Source organism: Rhinatrema bivittatum, chromosome 10 (genome assembly GCF_901001135.1).
Source record: "Rhinatrema bivittatum chromosome 10, aRhiBiv1.1, whole genome shotgun sequence".
Taxonomy (NCBI): Eukaryota; Metazoa; Chordata; class Amphibia; order Gymnophiona; family Rhinatrematidae; genus Rhinatrema; species Rhinatrema bivittatum.
Window position 1 is genome coordinate 21,307,373 of NC_042624.1, and position 13,298 is coordinate 21,320,670.

The following is a 13,298-nucleotide window of genomic DNA, read 5'->3' on the forward strand; positions in this document are numbered from 1 at the left end:
GACTTCTTATTAACTGGGTAAGAATTATATGGGTCCCCGCATGCCCGTATCAAGATAAATGGTGCATACTCGGACCCATTTGAAGTTAAAAGGGGCACGCGTCAAGGCTGCCCACTATCCCCTTTGCTGTTTGCCCTCTCTCTGGAGCCCTTTGCCGAGACGGTACGAAGACATCCAGATATTAAAGGCATACAGGTGGGGGAGGTGGACTATAAAATTTCACTGTTTGCGGATGACCTGCTATTCACTGTTACGAAACCAGAGTCCTCCCTGAAAGTGTTATTGGAAGAGATGTATAAGTTTGGGAATTTGTCCGGATTTTAAAATCAATGCTGATAAATCAGAATTGTTAAATATATCTATGTCGGAGGCATTGTACAGGGAGGTGGGGAGCGCACTGCCTTTTCGTTTTGCAAAAAATTGTGTTAAATACCTGGGGGTGAGATTGGGGTCGAATTTAGATCTGTATACCCCTATATAGCCTACCCTCCTTCTTAGCTAATCCCTACATTTATCCACGTTAAATTATGATAGCCTGATGTCCCAGATCCAACAAGATTTGGATAAGTGGGACAGGTTAGATATCTCTTGGTTGGCAGAGTGGCAGCTACAAAAATGAATATTCTGCCTCGGTTCTGTTAATTGTTTCAAACACTACCGGTGGTGGTCCCAGAAGGAGCTATGCGCATTTGGCAAAGGAAAATGTTTCGATTTATTTGGAAGCGTAAGCCACCGAGGGTCTCCCGTTATATTCTTTAGAGATAAAGCACGGGGGGGATTGAACATTCCCAATTTAAGTTGGTACTACACTGCAACGGTGCTGGGGTAGGTAGTAGTTAATTGGCACAGTCGGAGGAGCCAAAGCCCTGGGTCCGAATTGAACAATATGTTGCGGGGGCTATATCTTTAGTTGATAGAATTTGGAGCAAAGATGCCAGACAGATGTTCAGTGGCATACTGTCACCGTTACACTAGGGGTACTTAGATTATGGGTTAAGTGGCGTAGTCGACTGGCAGGACACAAGGGGATTACTCCCTTACATCCTTTCTATCAAATCCTAGTTTTAGTCCTGGACTGGACACTGCATTCGCTAAAACGGTGGAGTCAGTTTGAACCTCACGAAAGCAGGACAATTTGTCTCTGGTTCCCAATTGATTCCCTTTTTACGGAAGATGCAAGCTTCACATGGGTTATCACAGGGAGACTGGTATCAATACTCGCAAATTATCCACTTTCTTCGAGCCGAAGGGGCAATTGCTGACTTAGGCAAAGGCAGATCGATTTTTGAATCATTATGTGCGCAAGCAAGGCCCTTGAAAAGGCCAATATCCCGCTTATATGCGCTTCTCAACAGTGGACCTAAGCTCAAAGTGTCCTATCAGCAGCAGTGGGAATTGGACCTTGGGGAAGTGCTTTCAGACGCTGATTGGGAGCAATGTCATATGGTTATGGGCAGGAGTTCTATTTCTGCTACCATAAAAGAGAATGGGTACAAATTGCTCTATAGGTGGTATATGGCTCCTGACCGGCTGCACAGAATGAACACAAAGCATAGTGAACTGTGTTGGAGGGACTGTGGAGCAAAGGGGTCATTCTACCATATGTGGTGGACATGCCCTAAGATACAGAATATTTGGGAGCTAATGACTAATTTCGCAACTGAAATAATGGGGGTCTATATCCCTACATCCCCTAAAGGTTGCTTACTAAGCTTAGTGGAGGGGCAGCTACGCGATAAGCAACGAATGCTAGTGTTGCAAATATTCATTGCCACCAGATGTGAAATAGCTTATCGATGGAAGAGTACCGATGTTCCCTCTCGAGCGAAAGTACTTACAAGACTTGATAGGGTGTACCACATGGATATCTTACAGCAGGTGAAGCATGACCGTGTTCGTAAATTTCACGAAGTTTGGGACCCATATTGTATGTGGAAAGGCAAATAGGGTCTGGTATCATCCGGAGCAGGCAGACTTCGGGGGGGGGGGGGGGGGGGGGGGGGTGGGTAGGAATACAATAAAATTGATTGCATTTATTGTTGTGTACACTGCTACATGGCTTATTTGAAATTCAGCTTCAATTATACACCACTGTTATTTGAGCGCCTTTTATATTTGACCTGTATACCAAGTGCTATCTGTATGATCTATAGTATAGTTGTAACAGGGATATTTATTTATTTATTTAGGATTTTTATATACCGACATTCTCGATACAAATATCAGATCAAGTCGGTTTCCATAGAACACAAAACTGTCGCGGTTAAGGCGTTACATTAAACAGGCGTTACATAAAACAGGGTTTCTGAACATAAGAACATAAATATTAAATATTAGACAACAATAACTCGTCAAAATAACGTGGATAAATGTAGGGATTAGCTAAGAAGGAGGGTAGGCTATATAGGGGTATACAGGTAACAGAACAATGTTGAAGGGTATATACAAAGAGTAATGCATGAGCTAAAGAACTGATGCATCAGTAATGGAGTCTTTCAAAGCAAGTGGGCTGTCCAGATAAGGCGTGGTCGGGCCTTGAGGGGATATGGGCGGTTGAGGAAATAATAGAGGGCTATTTTGTTCTTTGACCGGTGTCGGAGTGTTCCTGCGATTCTGGATAAGCTTGCCGGAAGAGCCACGTTTTTAGGTTTTTCTTGAAAGTTAGATGACATGTCTCTTGGCGTAGATCTGGCGGTAATGAGTTCCAGAGGGTGGACCCGGCTGTGGAGAGTGCTTGTTTTATTAGTGAAGTTTTGATCGGAGGAGCATATAAGGAGCCTTTGTAGTTGTATCTGATGGGTCTTTGTGATGTGTGAGGGCGTAGTTGTGAGTTTAGATTTAGGTGGGCGATGCCCATAATATCCTTGTGGATCATTGATAATGACTTGAAGGTGATTCTGGCTTTTATAGGAAGCCAGTGAAGGCTGTGAAGAATTGGTGTGATGTGGGCTCTTTTGTTTGTGTTGGTGAGTAACCTCGCCGCAGCGTTCTGCACCATCTGTAGGGGTTTTATAGATAAGACCGGAAGACCTAGCAGTAGAGAGTTGCAGTAGTCTAACTTAGACAGAATTATAGACTGGACTACTAGACGGAAGTCACTGAAGTGGAGGAGTGGTTTCAGATTTTTTAGCACTTGAAGTTTGAAATAACATTCTTTAGTTGTGTTGATAACGAATGATTTAAGGTTGAATTGGTTGTCAAGACGCACCCCTAAATCTCTGACGGAAGGGGAGTGGTTAATAGATAATTTTGCAAATTGTGTTGCGCTTTGGGAGTTGATGAGAGTATGGTTTTCGTCAGGTGAGATGATTAGGATTTCTGTTTTCTTTGTATTGAGTATGAGGTTCAGGCTGGATAGCAATGTGTTGATGGATTGTAAGCAATTATTCCAATGTGCCCAAGTTTTTTGCAGTGATTCTGTGATGGGGAGGAGTATCTGAATGTCGTCCGCGAAGATATAGTGTTTTAGCTTGAGGCTGGAGAGTAGGTGGCAGAGTGGAAGCAAGTAAATATTAAATAGTGTAGGGGAGAGAGATGATCCTTGTGGTACTCCTCGGATTGATCTAATAGGAGGCGATTCTTCATTGTTGATCTTGACTTTATAGAATCTATTCTCCAGGAACGATTGAAACCAGCTATGAGCTTCTCCTTGAATTCCTATATCGGATAGCCGCTTGAGTAGGATGGCATGATTGACCGTGTCGAATGCGGCAGATAAGTCGAGAAGAGCGAGAAGGTATGGTTTTTTTCAAGATTGAGGAGGATGGTGTCAGATAACGATGCAAGTAATGCTTCTGTGTTTTGCGATTTCCTGAAGCCGAACTGGAAAGGGGAGAGTATGTTGTTCTCCTCCAGGTACTCCGACAGTTGCTTGTTGATGAATCTTTCCATAACTCTTGAGATCAGGGGAAGGTTAGCGATAGGGCGGAAGTTTGCAGGGTCAGCTGTTGAAAGGTTGGGTTTTTTAATAAGGGTTTCAGAATGGCTATTTTGAGTTGATCTGGGACCTTTCCTTGAGTTAATGAGCAGTTGATGATGTCTGCTAATGCTTTAGAAATGGTGTTTTGGAGTCGATAGCAGAAGATTGGAGGGTATGGTATCCAGAGGATGAGAAGAGGGTTTGAGCTTATTGAAAATAATTTCAATTTCCAATGAGGATGGGGTCTCGAACGATGATAAGCTGTATTCTTTGTTTTGTGATAGGATGCTGGACTGCGTTGCTGTTGGCTGTTGAGTGGAGATTGGCTTAAGGAGGTTGGTGATCTTTTTATCAAAGTAGATTGCAAGTTCCGAGGCTTTGTTGGCTGCTTGTTCGTCCGGGATGATAGGTGGAGAGGGTTTTGTTAGGGATGAGACAAATGAGAATAAGGCTTTGGAGTCGAATGCGAAGTTGTGGATTTTTTTTGTAAAGAAGTCTTTTTTGGCCTTGAGGATGGCTAATCTATATGTGTTGAGGTGGGATTTATAGTTTAGAGTTGTGATGGTGGAAGGAGACATGCGCCAACTTTTTTCTTTTTTCCGGAGTTCTTGTTTAAGGATTTTAAGTGTCGGGTTGTACCACGGATGTCTGTTGGCTTGGGGTGTTTTCAAGGATTTGGTGATGGAGGGACAGGATAGATCAGCGACGTCATTTGTAATCTTGAGCCAGGAGTTGATAGCTGAGGAAGCGTCTGTGAGATCCAGTTTGTCGAGTTCTTTGGTGAGCAGATTGCTAAGACTGTCTATGGGGCAGGGTTTCCTGTATTGTATAGTGATTGCCGGGTAAATGGGACGAGGCTGGTCCTTGATTTGAAGTTATGGTCAGACCATGGGACCGGGACGCAAGTAGGGCTATTTGTTGAAGTTAATCCGTCGTTAAGGAAGATCAGGTCTAGGGTATGTCCCGCTTTGTGCGTGGGATCTTTGACAATCTGATTGAAGCCTAGGTGATTGAGAGCTGTGAGCAGGATGTCGCAGTTATGGGGTTAGGTGAGCGCTGTTTACATGTAGGTTAAAGTCACCCATCAAGATTGCTGGTTTGTCCTGCTTAAAGTGTTTGGTTGTGAATTCAATTAAAGGTGAGGGGTCTGTATCTAAGGTTCCTGGTGGTGAGTAGACTAAGGCTATTTGTAGATGGTCCGAATTGAAAAAGGCAATTTCAGTATTGTTTAACGTAGTAGATATTTGTAGTGCGAGACCAAGGCCCTTTTTTGTGGCTAGCAGGATCCCTCCACCCCTTTTTTTGATTCTGGGGATTGAATGTAGGTCATAGAGGTGGTTGGGGAGCTGGTTTAAAAGTACTGTGTCTGTGGGTTTCAGCCATGTTTCAGTAATGGCGCAGATATCGGGGTTGTTGTCTGTCAGGTGGTCATTGAGGAGGTGGAGTTTTTTTGTGATCGATTGAGCGTTGAATAATGTGAGCATGAATAGTGTTAATCCTAGCGTTTGAAAGATGGGGGAGATCATAATTGGAATCAATCTCTGGTGTCGGATGCCTAGAATTCTGGGTTTGTTGGATGTGAGTTTGGGAGTGTAAGGGATTGTGGGTATGGGGATGGGGTACACGTTGAGGTGCTAGTGTGTTGTATTGTGTCCTTGCTTATAATCAGGAATAGTGGTTGAGATTACAGGGAACTTGGATGCTAGATGAATGATAGATAAGTGGCTGCTGGATGAAGATTAAATGAGTGACTACTGGGTGTAGATGAGTGTCGGTCGGGCGTGGCTTGTACTCCCAGCTTGCAGCGAAAAGTTCCTTTTTTATATTTTAAAATGTTTCTTCCTGCCTCTCTTGTTTCCTTGCTGATGTGAGTAATTCTTCCTGCCTTTATTTCCGTCTGTACGGCTCACCATGAGGTGCGCGGGCTCTTGTCTCTAAGGATCGTGAGAGCCCCGTCAGAGAGGCGAGGTGGGTGCCGGGACGAAGGTGGGGAAGATAAAGGGCCGGCGGTGGGAGACTCGTATGTAACGGGATTCCAGCTGGCTTCCGATTGAGATTATAAATTGGGAGTAGGAAGGAGTGCTCAGGGGCTCGGGGAGCTCTCAGGGGCTGCACGAAGGGGCGCACAAAGGGGTGGGCCCCTTTGGCGCGCAACGCCCGGAGGATCGGCAGGGATTTAAATCCCCCGCTTACCTCGGCTGCTGACATGTCCTGTCCCTGGTAGGCTGCTTGTCAGTGGGCGGAGCGGAGGGATGAGCAGAAGAGCCGCGTGGCCGCCGCTGGAGCCCCGGTGGTGATTGCTTTATTTAATCTAGGCATTGCCCCGACGGGCTTCAGCGCCGGCTGCGCAGGCCTGGAGCTGCAGTCGATCGCGGCGGTCGCGGAGGAAGAGGACGCTGGAGGAGCGGCAGGGATTTAAATCCCCCGCTTACCTCGGCTGCTGACGTGTCCTGTCCCTGGTAGGCTGCTTGTCAGTGGGCGGAGCGGAGGGATGAGCAGAAGAGCCGCGTGGCCGCCGCTGGAGCCCCGGTGGTGAGTGCTTTATTAATCTAGGCCTTGCCCCGATGGGCTTCAGCGCCGGCTGCGCAGGCCTGGAGCTGCAGTCGATCGCGGCGGTCGCGGAGGAAGAGGACGCTGGGAGGAGCGGCAGGGATTTAAATCCCCCGCTTACCTCGGCTGCTGACGTGTCCTGTCCCTGGTAGGCTGCTGGTCAGTGGGCGGAGCGGAGGGATGAGCAGAAGAGCCGCGTGGCCGCCGCTGGAGCCCCGGTGGTGAGTGCTTTATTTAATCTAGGCCTTTGCCCCGACGGGCTTCAAGCGCCGGCTGCGCAGGCCTGGAGCTGCAGTCGATCGCGGGCGGTCGCGGAGGAAGAGGACGCCGGGAGGAGCGGCTGGGATTTAAATCCCCCGCTTACCTCGGCTGCTGACGTGTCCTGTCCCTGGTAGGCTGCTTGTCAGTGGGCGGAGCGGAGGGATGAGCAGAAGAGCCGCGTGGCCGCCGCTGGAGCCCCAGTGGTGAGTGCTTTATTTAATCTAGGCCTTGCCCCGACGGGCTTCAGCGCCGGCTGCGCAGGCCTGGAGCTGCAGTCGATCGCGGCGGTCGCGGAGGAAGAGGACGCCGGGAGGAGCGGCAGGGATTTAAATCCCCCGCTTACCTCGGCTGCTGACGTGTCCTGTACCTGGTAGGCTGCTTGTCAGTGGGCGGAGCGGAGGGATGAGCAGAAGAGCCGCGTGGCCGCCGCTGGAGCCCCAGTGGTGAGTGCTTTATTTAATCTAGGCCTTGCCCCCGACGGGCTTCAGCGCCGGCTGCGCAGGCCTGGAGCTGCAGTCGATCGCGGTGGTCGCGGAGGAAGAGGACGCCGGGAGGAGCGGCAGGGATTTAAATCCCCCGCTTACCTCGGCTGCTGACGTGTCCTGTCCCTGGTAGGCTGCTTTTATATATACTTTTAATTATGTATTATGAAGAGTGTACCAGTCAGTTCCTTGTTTGTATTTGGTTAATATAAATGCATAAATAAAAACTTTCAAAAAAAACCAAAACCTGAAGGACAGATGGATGGTGCAACATACAGGGATATATTGCAAGACAACCTGCTAAAAAACTAAAACTTGGGAGAAAGTTCACCTTTCAGCAGGACAATGATCCCAAGTACAAGGCCAAAGCAACACAGGAGTGTGGTTGAACAAAAAAAAGGTGAATGTTCTACAATGGCCAAGTCAAAGTCCAAATCTCAATCCAATCGAGAATCTGTGGCACTATTTGAAAATTGCAGTTCATAAGCGTCATCCAACCTGAACAACCTGGAGCAAATCTGTCAGGAAGAATGGGAAAAAAAATCACTCCCAGTGTGGAAAGCTGGTAGAAACTTACCCCAAGAGACTTAAAGCTGTTATTGCAGCAAAAGGTGGCTCTACCAAGTACTAGTCTGAAGGGGTTGAATACTTACACAAGCAGCATTTTTCAGTTTTTAATTTTATTTTACAAAAAATGCAGAAAAATAATTAATTGGGACTTTGAAAATGTACTTTAAGAGCATACTGGTTTGCAATAAACATCCTGTCTGAAACAATTTGTGTAAGTGTCATTTGTAATCCACACAAACTTGCTGACTTTTTAAAGGGTTAAATACTTTTACAATTCACTGTAGTACTGACGGCAGAAAAAAGACCAAATCTTTCAAAAACTGGAACGTGGATTCAAATTAAGAGAATAAGAAAGTGCATAAACACTAGCAAGTTAAATGTAAAACATTAATAAGGCAGGCCAAATGAGATTTTGAAAAGAAGCACCCCAGAAAGGCCAAAAAAAAAAACCCAACAACAACAACCAGTGAGGGAGTTAGTTGGACCGCTAGAGGCCTGAGGGGTAAAAAAAAAGGCACTTAAAGATTAAGCGGTCAATATTCAAAGCCATTCATCCGGACAACTCAATTTAGCTGGATAAAAAAAAAAAAAATATATTCCAGGGGTGTTCCAGGGCAGGTAAACGTATCTGTTTAATTTATGCTATTTTCAACTGTAACTGGCTAACAGGTCAATACAGTAAAGTGCGGCCGCGGTTACCCTGCTCCTAACCCGCTTTCTACTCACTTCTTGGATGCGTTAGTCCAACCCACGATACACTATCCCCTTTAACCTACTCTTACCGCCTCTTTAAGTCACCGGGTAACCCCTTCCGCCCGCGGCATGTATATTACATGTAAACGATCGAATTAGCTATTCCCTCCCATACAGTAATGCGCGCCCCGACTATCGCTTTTTTACCCTGCCGTTTTGCCGCGCGTTTAACCTGCTAATTTACCGCCTAACCCTACCCCTGCGTTAGAGGCAGGGGTAAGGGTAGACGGCAAACTTTCCCCCAAAAGGAAACCTAAAAACCTAAAATCCCCTCCTCCCTAAGCGACTTGACATGTTACCAATTTACTTTTTGTTGCTTTCAGCCCCTTCCCTTCTCTGCCGTCCTCCGGAGGGGGCAGCCGGCGGCGAAAGCAGCTTGCAGCGGTCCCCCCTGCGCAGGTCCCGGTTCTCCTGGGTCAGCCCTCATCTGAAGATTGTGAAGTCAGGTAAGAGCTCACTGTTCTGTGCCCTCTCCAGTCACGGTGCGAGCGAATCGAAGCGAAGCGTACTTTCATTGGCTTGAGCGCCCGTCAATTTGGGCGCTCAAGCCAATGAAAGCACATGGACGGGCGTGCATGACGCACACCGTGACGTCACGCCCGCCCGTCCATGTGCTTACATTGGCTTGAGCGCCCGAAATGACGGGCGCTCAAGCCAATGAAAGTACGCTTCGCTTTGCTCCGCTCGCGCCGTGACTGGAGAGGGCAGGAGGGCTGAGCCAGGAGAACCGGGACCTGCGCGGGGGGACCGCTGCAAGCTGCTTTCGCCGCCGGCTGCCCCCTCCGGAGGACGGCAGAGAAGGGAAGGGGCTGAAAGCAACAAAAAGTAAGTTTTCATGGGTTAAAGTTGGGATCCACTTCCTGGTGCCTGTCATTTCAAATGTCATTTGAAATGACAGGTACCAGCGCACCCAGGATACTGTATAGGCGCTGTATTAAGCACCTATACAGTAAAATGGGTTGCACAGGCCTAACGCTTCACAGACGCTTCTTGGACGCGGCTTGCATTTGCAAGCTATTTAAATACAGTATCAAGCGGTAGGTGAGCAGGACTGTGTGTGCGGCAAACGCGGGTGCGCCCGGCACTAACGCAGCTCTTCCTACCGCTCCTTACTGTTTCGGTCCGTAAGTTAGCTGGATAACTTTATAATAGACCTAAAGATATCAGGCCTTGTATGGCCAGATAATCAGCTATTTAGCAGGATATCTTTAAAAAAAAAAATATCCGGTTAAAGTAAATTTTTTTTTTTTTAAAGCAAGATTTGAAGGTGGGCTTCCTAGACCAGTTTCCACCCCTTCCCCCCCGCAACATTTTACAAAGGCCTCTGCTGGCTGAGTCCTCCACCCAAAACCTTCCAACAGGTAATTTAAAAATGAAAAATCCCTCTGTCTGGTAAATAGTACTGTTAAATAAAGCCTACGCCCCTTCTCTCTCTCCACTGAGCTACCCAGTGCCTGCAGCAACTCCGGGGACTATTACTAGCACTGGGATAACAGTGAAGAGGAACAGATAAATAGGCAAATTATTATTAAGTAGCAGATTTAAAGCAAATCAGAGAATGTTTTCTTCACTCAGTACTGTGAAATTTGTTTGCAGAAGACATGGTGAAAGCAGTTAGTATCGCTGTTTTTTTGTTTTGCTTTGTTTTTAAGTGTTTAGACAGGTTCCTGGAGGAAAAAAATAAAATCTATAAATCATTGCCCATGTATATAATATGGGCAGCCAGGACTGACGCTTCTGCCTAAGCCCACCCCTTTACAACCACATAATACACAACACAGTTGTGTATTAAGTTGTGGGAGTCAACAGGCTGCAGCTTTATTAAAACCACGGAGCCTGAGCCATACACATATAATCTTGAATTTGCACCCATCCGCCACCAGCCAGCAAGATGGGCAACCCGGGCTACCCCAGCCTGCCAATTGTGCAAACCCAAGCTATCCCAGCCTGCTGGGTGGGCACTCCCCAGGCTATCCCAGCCTGTATGAAGCGCCCACCTTTCTCATGTCCCCCACAATTCCCGCCGCCATCAAGCAAAGAGCTGAATAAATCGACCCCCGCCACCGTCGAGCAAGGAGTCGAATAAATCGACCCCAGCCACCGTCCAGCAAGGAGCCGTACCAGCCACAACTGCACCCAGTTGTTTTGGCTAGGGACCAGGGACCACTGACCTGCCCCCCCCCCCACCGGTCAGGTCAGCCACAGTTACCAAAGCACAAACCTCCCCCACCAATTGGTTCAGGCTACCCACCAACCCCTCATTGAAGCTGCGACAACGATAAAACCCCATACAACAAACAACAGCAACAAGGGCGGGCGGGTGGGATGCAGCGCCAGAAGCAAGGCTGGAAAGAGAGACAGACCCCGAGGGATCAGTTAGTTTCTCTTCCAGCTCCTCCCCCCTCCCACCCCCCTCCGGAGCCAATCAGCTCCCACCCAAGGGTGGTTCAAAAGAACCACCAATCCTAATGCAGGAGAGAGCAAGAGGAACCCGGGTGACCGACCAGCCAGCCATCTTGGGGCTCCCCTCCCCCCCGCACAAGCCAGCCAGGCTTGCATCAGCGAGCCTGGCGCCATATTATCTTGGCTGGGCAGGCATGAAGCCTATCCGACCTCTCAGACTTAGGAAAGCCACTGCTTTTCCCTGATTATGGGTATTTGTTAGCTGGATTAGCAACTGTCTAAGACAGGACTCTAGGCTTGCTGGACCTTTGATCTGAGCAGCTATGGCATTTATGTTCTTATGCTAAAGTGCTTGCTGACTTAGCTGATATTTTCCCTGGGACGGCTGGTTTGAATGTGACCTCTGTAGTCCTTCCCTGGGCTCCTCTCTTCAGGGCTCCAGTCCTATAAACTCTGTATGACTGACTACCACACACAGAACTGAATGTATGTTGCGAGGGCAGCCACACCTGAGACTCAGACTCCCCCACCAGGGGACTATAAATTCCATCTCACTACCCACTTCCTACTTCTAAGAGTTGGGGCAGGCAACTCCGGTTCTCGAGTGACAAACAGGTTTGTTTTACAGGATATTCACAATGAATAGGCATGAGATATTTACAAGCATTGCCATGCATATTTGTTGTGGATATTCTGAAAACCAGACCCGTTTCTGGCACTAGAGGACCAGATTTGCCAATCCCTGCCTCAGTGCACCTCATCCAAAATCCCAATCACTTAAGAATTCCCCTCCCACATCACTTTCTCACTCTCTGACTCCAAGAAACTCATTTCTCTCACCACACCGCTCTTCCACTTTCTCCTTACCAGTGGCAGGTTCATAAGCTTCTTCTTTATCCTGGCCATCAACTGGTTCCACGCGGGTTCCATGGCGGTAGTTGAGGGGCAGGACCTGCTGGAAGGTACCAGTTCTAGCACTGCAACTCATGGCAGCAAAGCTGAGACGATGGTGCACAATATGAAGACTGAATTGTAGCAACCGTGGTCCAGAGTTTAGTACCATTCAATAGGCCTGAAAGAGAGGGAGAGAGGTTCAGAATTCCCAAAGAAAGGCAACTCTGGGGCACTTGCTCTGTATTGACAAGTCACTGTTACCAGTGAGTGATCTTTGAGCATTTATTTAAATCACTGATCAATAATACTAAAGGCACTGGTAAACCAGTAAAATTGCTGATTACTACACAATACAGCTACTCCAGGCACCTTCAATAATTTAATTCAACCAAATGCAATAAAAGTAATAGTATCAACCCATGCAGTGCGCCATCTATGCAACCAAAAGACCAGGCAAGAATTCAGGCAGAAAACCAGTACAATCATTAATTATCCTGCAATTGAATTCAAAGTTATCCCAACTGATAAACATAACCAGAATCAATTCCAAATGTAATTGTTGTTGAACTGCTTATATCAACCCTCCTCCTAATCAGCTCAACCAACCATACAATAAAGGATACAATTCCGAATAACTGGAATGAGTCTTACAAACAAACTACGAAAATAAAAGCCGTTCAAAAGTATGCCGGCATAAAAGAAATGCAAAAGAGAAAGGTAGAAAGAATGGTAAACGTGAAGCCAAACTATGCAGCAAAACTCCAGCAGACAGGAAAGTGGCACAGACAGGAACTTTTTGTAAAACAAGTTATCTCACACTCCACGGTGCAATGAAAGAAAGAGCAACCAGGAAAGCGTCTGTTTTGCTCTGTCACCCCGTTCTCGAACTTTGCACTGTGTACTCACAGGTTAATATCCAGCTTCTGTACTTTGTTTTTCAATTTGAGCTCTTGCACTTATCCATCGTCCCTCCTCCCCTGCTCATAGCCTTTGCTCGCCGCCAATTACCACTGCCAACACTTTGTAAACACGCACTCTGGCCATCTGTATCCGGGGAGGGAGATATTTCACTTATTTTCATGTTGGTGTACTTACATTCCCTTGCGTTGCAGATGTTTTAAAGAGAAAATGAAGCCTGAAGACGATAGAGATCAGGAGACGAGGAGCAGAGCCTCAGTACGCCAGGGCGCTGGGGATTGTGGGAAATCCGCCACCCTCTCCCCCTTCTCAACGCTGACACGAGATAGCAGAGTAGCAATGCCTTTGGCTGCGCCCTCATGTTCAGATAACTTTATTGGCATAACACTTTTTCATGCGTTGTCAAAGTAATATTCAAAATGATTAAAATAAAAGGATAAGAAAGGAATAAAAATTACAAAATGATAACTTGAGTAAAGGTAGAGGTTACAGAAAGTACAGCATCAAGTTGCTGCTGCTAGTGATAAGCCCGGACGGTTATTTCTGGC

General features: G+C 47.1%; 1 protein-coding gene across 3 annotated transcripts in view; it reads right to left on the bottom strand.

Moving 5' to 3' along the window:
* Positions 1–13,072, bottom strand: part of ALDH9A1 (aldehyde dehydrogenase 9 family member A1) — a 339,496-nt gene extending 326,424 nt beyond the window's left edge. The window contains exons 1-2 of one of the 3 annotated variants that reach the window (XM_029618255.1): positions 12,928–13,072; positions 11,806–12,010 (exon numbers count right to left, since the gene is read on the bottom strand). In XM_029618255.1, coding sequence (XP_029474115.1) covers positions 11,806–12,001 — 196 coding nt within the window. In that variant the 5' untranslated portion in view covers positions 12,002–12,010; positions 12,928–13,072. Of the gene's footprint in view, positions 1–11,805; positions 12,011–12,649; positions 12,669–12,738; positions 12,863–12,927 lie in introns of those variants that run through there. The other 2 variants (XM_029618257.1, XM_029618256.1) reach the window with 2 other exon arrangements.
* Positions 13,073–13,298: the final 226 nt, after the last annotated feature.